Here is a 7,649-nt window from a genome sequence, read left to right on the forward strand (position 1 = left end):
TAGGCCTGAGATTTCCATGGCATGCTGACCGATGGGTTTATAGATAATATTTACATTAGTTTGTGTAATCTAAAAAGATGGCCATCGGTCAGCATGCCATGCCTTGATTGAAAAGATATGTGACACAGTGATATGCTCCTGCTCCTCTGACATTACTACACTGAATAATGTTTCCTGCAATGATTTAATACACTACACTATCATTTTGTTTTCTCAACATCTTGAATTAATTATATTGTTGTCTCAGGAAAACAAAGTTTCTTTATTTTGAGATCTCAAAAACTATCCCATTATCTCAGGAAAACAGAGGAAAGGGCCTTTAGGGCTTCCGTACCCTTATGTCATTCATTTTTATTAACATTTATTTTTTTTACACACCTCATAAATAATTTTGTTTGTATGTGTGTTTATTTATTTCTTATTTAATTACAGGGTCTCAATGATGAATTGAACGATGTATTGTAAATAAAACATACACAACAATATATATATATAAAACATAGTATTATTGCTTGTATTTGAGCACCCCTGCCGTAACATATATTCTATATCAGGGGTGCTCAAATACAAATCTTAGAGGGCCAAAAGGTTTTTTTCAATGACTCAAAGGTCCAGGTTGAGGTCAGTCAGGCCACATGCAATAATACTGTATAATATATGCAAACACACACACACACACATTTCCATTTTGACAAATTAAAAGAAAGTGAGCACTCTTGCTTTTGTTGTTGTGTAATAGATATAACAAGAATCCTGCTTGCAGCTTGATATGACGATTTCAGTGCATTTATTTTTGTTGTTCTTACCTCTGAATTTTGAGGAAATGTCTATATATTTGTCTATAGTCTCCTGGCATATTAAGCAGTTAAGAATTGTGCTTGCAGCAGTGAGTGATCCAGCTGTCTGCGTGTTGTTGCCATGGAGACAGGTGCCGGTATATAGGTGCTGATCCAACCAAAACACATGGTGAAGGAATAATCTTTCGGGGGTCACAAATAGGAGGCCGGCGGGACGGATGCAGCCTTGGGGGAGCCTTTTGAGGACCGCTGTTCTATATGTAATGGAGAGATATTCTCATAAGAGAGAGAACATTTTGTACTGTGCAGCAGTGTAATGTAACTGCACATTTACTTTAGTTCCATTTTCTGTTGTCTCTCCAGAACATTTTAGTAATATAGGCTGTTGTACTTACTATCACACTGCCAATACAATTTGGATATCTTACTCTGCACATTCAGATTAAACTATAATCAAATAAAGTATGTGATATTTATAATATTATGTATAAGATACATACAACGCCTGTCAGTCCACATGATTCCAGTCTCATTATCAGAGCAGAACTTTATTCAAAAAAAGAAATTGAAAAAGTTACTATTGCCTTTCTAGGGATGGACTTAGAAGCTAATCAAAACAATGCAAATTGCCTGTGTGCAACTTCACAGGTAGCCTTAATCGCTATAGTGCCATGTTGTGGGAGCAACTTTTGGTTGAAATATGTTGCCTCCCACAGACTTGTGTGTTGCGTTTTGCTTTACACTTCCCACATTTACATATTTTGTCCCACCTGTTTCTGTATTGACTTGTTTCTGATTAGTTCATTAGACCCTGTATATTTAGTCCCTATTTCAAGTCATCATAATCTGTTCTTCACCCCTGCATTTATGCCTCATATCTTTTCAGTGTTCCTGCTTTTGTTCCCTGTGCCTCTTTGGTTTGCTCTCACTTAAGTTTTCTCTTTAGATTTTTCTGTACTTGCCCAAGCTTCTTCTGTTTTACTGCCTGCAGTTTTTGGTGCCTGTATTTCAGCTTATGTTAATGAAGTTTGTTTTCTGGTTTTTCAACCTGCCTGTGGGTGTCTTTTGCATTTGGGTCCTTTTTACAAAAAAATGTCAACAGTGACATGAAACATTTTCACAAAAAGAGCAAAAAGTTATGAGCAAATAAAAACCTAGATATGGCAGTTTTTAAACTTTGGTTGTATGTTATTATTTGTTGAAGCAGTGTTTTCATACAACTGGTGATGTAATGTCTCAGCCAATCAGCTGTCTGCCTTTTCCCTCAACAACACTCCCTAACCAAGATTGTTACAGAACACACCCTGTAAGAGGAACTGCCATATAGCAGATGATACAGTCCTCACCTAACTTACCTGGAGTCAGCCATGGATTATCAGAAGCAGGTAGGAACCAACAACACAAATTATCAGCAGAATTGTTAACAGTGACAACTGATATAAGCCAATTTATAAGTTTAAAGTGCAGCGGCACCTGCATTCTTAATTATAATAATAAAAATCTTCCAGGAGAATCTTTGAAAAATTAAAGCATAACCTGCATTATTACATTATTTCATATTGCATTCATTGAGTTTGCCCAAAGCAAATTACACCAAGCACATTCAACTTCTAGAGGAGCAAGGACTGGATGTCATATCTGTGAGTGCATGCCTGTCAAATAAACAACATCCACAAGGGTTTTTAGTGTCAGTACATCTGGCCACGACGAGTATTTAACATTCCTAAAGAACTGTTGATACCAGCTTGGCCCTGAACTGAATGTAATGTAGTTAAACCTGCTTTCAGGCAGGTTAGGGAGTGGAGTAGGGTGGAGGCATGTCAGAAACTGCTTCTTTTATTATCATTCTTTTTACTGACATGTGTTCTATAATGATTGCAGGTTGGAGAAATTGTGTCCACTGCCAAATTTGGAGACTTGATAGAATTTTCCTATCCTATTGGCTATTCACACTGGGGAGTGTATGATGAAGATGGGCACGTAATCCATTTTGCTGTTGCAGGTGAGGACAACTTCCAGTACATTACATAGATTTACAATTGTTTGAGCAAAATAGAAAAAAATACGTATATCACTTTCTTTGAAAAAACTGAAATTTTGATATAGTGATATGGTGATGGTACCTTAGAATTAAGTTAAACAACTGGGGGAGGAAAAACACAAGCCACATCTTGGTCAGTGGAAGCACCAAAATATGACACTCCACCTCACCCTCTAGGGTATGTTTTGGATGTGACGCTTTACAGTAAATTGAAAAAAATAAAAATAAATTTAAGTGCTACATCTGGTTAGACTTTCAAAATAAATCTTGCTGACAAACAGCTCATAATATGATTTTTGGATCGTTATGAACATTGTCAAACGGTCACAGTTCAGGCACCAAACTACTTGGCTATGCATATGAAAATATAATGCTTTTGTCTAGGGTTAGGGTCACAGTAACACAGGTTACATACTGTGGAACTGGGTAATAACTGCTCAAATGCAAAAGATTCACTTAGTTGAAGTTCATCAGCCTCCTGTTCTGTAAGACCTGATGTGGTTCAGACTTACAACCAGACTTCATATTAGCGGTGGTCGCGAAGTGCTTGTCATCCCTGAGCTTCTCCTCCAACTTTCACCGACACATTTTGCACCTAATGCTGGTCTGTCCTTTGTCAGACTAGCCGAACTATTTCCAAATAACCACAGTAGTATGACCTTTTTATCAGTACAATTTCTTCGTTTTTGTCAGTTTCCTTCACTCAGTTTTGCTAGTCGGGCCACTCATTTTCTTTTATCAGCTCGACAACGTCATTCTCAGTGGTTGTGAGTGGAGGTGGCCGGAAACATGCATCCACCACATGCATTTGTTTCTCTGCTGTACGTTTGGCTGTTGGTGTAGTGTTTTATAGGTAGAGGAAAACGGACTGTATCAAAAATAGATGTCATAAATTTCATGTGGAAATGGTCATCATGAAATTGATCAAGATAGTTTTACCCCACAGCTTCAACGCAGCTCAACAACAGCCTGGTTTAGTCTGTTATGGTGTAGTATAAAAACTAAAGAATGCATATCGTTTCGTGGTGATCAACTAAGAACAATTAAGAACAATTAAGTGTGTGTATATATATATATATATATATATATATATATATATATATATATATATATATATACTGTATATGCGTGTGTGTGTATATATATTCTATTCTATTCTACAGAGGAGGGAGAAACGCTCAAACTCATACGTACTCACCTGCAATCAATATTGCCTGTATGTGGGGACCTTCTAATTGGGGAAACCAGGATCCGGAGAGTACCTCTTGGTGAGGTGAACGTCCCCTCGGGTGCCCAGGTCTTGATCAGTAACAACCGCCATGCCTTCACACCATCCACACCTGAGGATATGAGGCTTCGACGCGATGCCCTTCTGGATCAGGTCTTCACATATGACCTTCTCAAACTCAACTGCGAGCACTTTGCCACTTTTGTACGCTATGGAAAGGCTGTTTGCAACCAGGTAAAAATATGGCTATGCAAAAACATCTTGCAGTGTTTCTCATTTATTTTGTGTTTAAGAGTAATTGTGTGCAATCAAATTATGTTTCACTATAAAGGGTAGGTTGTTTCAAAATTTTTAATTATTTATTGACCCAGTTCAAATTCTCTCACCTCCTCACCCCCATGCTGGTGGAAAGTTGGGGGAAGTTTTATTGTCAACAAATAATTTCTGGTGCTTAACAGTATAACAGCATTCTCCTGAACAACCGAAGTAGCTGGGGACTTGTTTTGATAAACCACCGAAGAAAAGATTAAATGACTCCATACAGCTTGTCCGGTGTAACCCAAGTGTCCAGATGCGCAATGGAGCTTGTGCACCCACTTCAGACAGGGTGGGCACTGACACTTTTAGCTTAGCAGCTATACAACATAGATTTCAGCATATAAGCATGTAATCAACAGTTTTTCCAAATCATTTTGGCATCTGAGGGCTTGGATTACACTGGACGAACTGTGGGCTGACAAGCCTTTTTTTTTTTTTTTTAATGTTTTAAAACAAGTGCTGCAACAACAATGCTGCAATTCTGTTTTGCTGTGAAGCTCCAGAAAGGTTTTGTTTTGCTAAACTCGAAACTTCACCTGAATTTCCATCAGCAGGGAGGAGATCATGACTGAGTTTTAACTTTGGGGGAAACTTTCCTTTACCTTGTGAGATATGGTCGTGTAATAATTTCCCTCTTTAGAATCATCAGTAACATAACTTTTGGCTCTATCAGACCAAGACAGCTGTTTATAAAAATTAAAAAGTGATGACAATAATAAATATTGTTTGTTGTGTGCTGCTTTAAGTGGCCTGAGGTACATTACACTTTAAGGACCTTGCTGACCATTAATGAGCATTAAGAGACTGTACTGTCCCTCCTCTAGATTCCTACAAGATCCAAGAATGTGGAGAAAGTGGAGGCAACTGCAACCTTCGAAGGCATTGTCTCCCCCAAAGAAACTGCTGAGAATCATTCTGAATGAGCCCACTGACTCTATTGTACTGTTTATTAACTTACATGATGCTAACCAACCTTTTAAGTGGTGGTAGAAACAACTAGAAATAAACACTATTACATCTCTCTGTATTCCTCAGTTCTAGACATTCAAGGTTTTCTTTGTTGGCCCTCTGTATAGTTTGGATGGAGTTTTTTTCTAATGCTAGAGTGGAAAATAAGTACATTAAGACTACAACAAACATTGTTGAAATTATTGTTATATCTGTAAAATGCCCATTATAAATTTGAGTCGAAGATGAGGCAGTCACACTAGATTTAACCACACGTTTTCTATAAAGCATAGAAGATATTTGGATTACCATTTTACTGTATGTGGCAAAAAAGCAAATTGTCACTCAGTGGAACTGAAACCAGATGATAATAGCCAACAAAGACTCCAGATGTAGGTAGATGAGAATAAAATGTCAATCTGTCAATCAGTGCAAATGGATTAAATATGTGTTGATTTTTTTGATACTCAGTTGAGAGTCTGAAATTGGAAAATGAAAAATGTTTTTTTTTTTTTTAATTTTGGTAATTGTTTATGACTTGTTTAAACTTTTTTTTCCCCCCGATTTGTGTAAGGTTGAATTTACTCACGCAGACGTTGAGGTTTTTAGTAGGTTCTTAATGCTGCTTTTTATTCATCCTCCAGAACTGCCCTTTGCTACAAGAGTGTCTTTGGGCTTGTTAGGACAGGCTGTCCTAACAATATTTTAATTTCAGCTTTGTGCTGGCAAGCACTGTTGGGCAAGTAATTCAGAAAGTCATACTTTTATCCTTGTCCGTGTCTTCTTCATTTAATCACTTACGTAAGTGCATGCATCAAATATAATCAACAAAAATAAATGATATAACAATTTAAAACTCCTCTCATTTTCTCAATTCTGCTTTGTAACAATGTGTTTTGTAATTACATCTTTGCATAAATCATGAAGAAAAAGGCACTTCAAAGGCAGGGAGTATTGCTTGGACAGCAGAGCACCTATTTTCAGTGGTGCAGTGTCTCCCAACCTTTTTGGCTTGTAACTTCTCTAAAACTAAGCAACACACCTGTGCCATGCGTAGATCCGTTACAATGCTCCTCAACAGTCTGTCCAAAAGTGACAAACTATCTCAGTAGCTTCAGAGGTCAGTGACTGTGATCACTTTATAGTCAGGATGTTTTTGCAAATGCCAGACGAACAAAGCAGGCTTCTATGAGTCCTGGAAGTCCATTGATCTTTGTAGATACTTGAGTTTACACTAAACAATAACAATTTCTCAACAAATCCCCCACTATAGTTCTTTTTTTTCTCCTTGATATCTAAAAAGACAATATTTCGCGGAAATTGTTTGAGGAAATAAAACGTTTATGCCTGGCTCAGTCAGGAGAACAACAAAGAAGGGAGGTCCACATAGGAACTGCTTAAGTAATCAAATCATTTATTAAAGATAACTCAACATAAGCAAACTATGAAGAGTAAATTCACTGGTGAAAGATGGGTGTTGGGTGCAATGAAACAGTGGGTGCTAACCTAAACTATGTAACATGAACCAAAGCTGTCTAAACATAATCAAAACCCAAACAAAACCTAAAGGGAGTGCCCAAAAATAGCACCAGCCTTCCAGGAGCAAGAGAAAGCGCTGTCTTGGAATCACCTGGCTCATAAAGGCTCTAAACATGTGACACCAATCCGTCGCTAAGGTGGGTGGGGCCAGACCATTGGGAAGAATCTGAAAAGAGGAGCACAGGCAGGGAAGAGAGAAACAGGACAACACATATACTAGCTTAAGGACTTGGGCTGTCACAGGTGGAAGAATATAGGTAAAGAGTTGGAGCGAGTGATTTGTATTACTTACCTTTACCTTTATTTATTCAGATGACTCTGTTTTTCTAAGAAAGTGCAAAAGGGATCAAATTGCTGAGGGCTTACGGGTCTAAATACTAAAGAAGAATGAAAGGGGTTAAACTTATCTACCAACTAAAATGGAATTAAAGGGTTCAAACTGCCATATTTTATTTCCTAAAGTACTTTGGATTGGTTGTTCACCAGATTGTGCATCAAATACACTCAAACTAATATACTGCTACTATCAGTAGTGCAACTGCTCATTAATGAATCTGGTAAAGATGTTTAGGAGGGTCTAATCCCACCCTAACATGGACACTCTGGTAATCTCCCATGCAAATATGTTTCCTGTTGTTCACGTTGAAATGTTATGAATGTTATGTTATCAAATGTTGCATATAAACTCAATTTATCCCATTACAATGTCTTAACTACCATCTACTGGAAAATAAAATTCATATCAAAATGACCATTCACATAAAAGACAGTACTCATG

The 7,649-nt window shown here is 37.5% G+C and overlaps 1 protein-coding gene across 1 annotated transcript; it reads left to right on the forward strand.

The window, feature by feature from the left end:
* The first annotated feature begins 1,005 nt into the window (after positions 1-1,005).
* On the forward strand, positions 1,006-6,142 carry LOC119023216 (phospholipase A and acyltransferase 2-like). Its single transcript, XM_037104971.1, has 5 exons — positions 1,006-1,057; positions 2,084-2,182; positions 2,679-2,799; positions 4,002-4,300; positions 5,209-6,142. Exons 2-5 carry the CDS (start codon positions 2,165-2,167, stop codon positions 5,305-5,307), a joined length of 537 nt encoding a protein of 178 aa, XP_036960866.1. The 5' UTR covers positions 1,006-1,057; positions 2,084-2,164; the 3' UTR covers positions 5,308-6,142.
* Positions 6,143-7,649: the final 1,507 nt, after the last annotated feature.

The sequence above is a fragment of the Acanthopagrus latus genome, chromosome 7 (genome assembly GCF_904848185.1).
Source record: "Acanthopagrus latus isolate v.2019 chromosome 7, fAcaLat1.1, whole genome shotgun sequence".
Classification (NCBI taxonomy): domain Eukaryota; kingdom Metazoa; phylum Chordata; class Actinopteri; order Spariformes; family Sparidae; genus Acanthopagrus; species Acanthopagrus latus.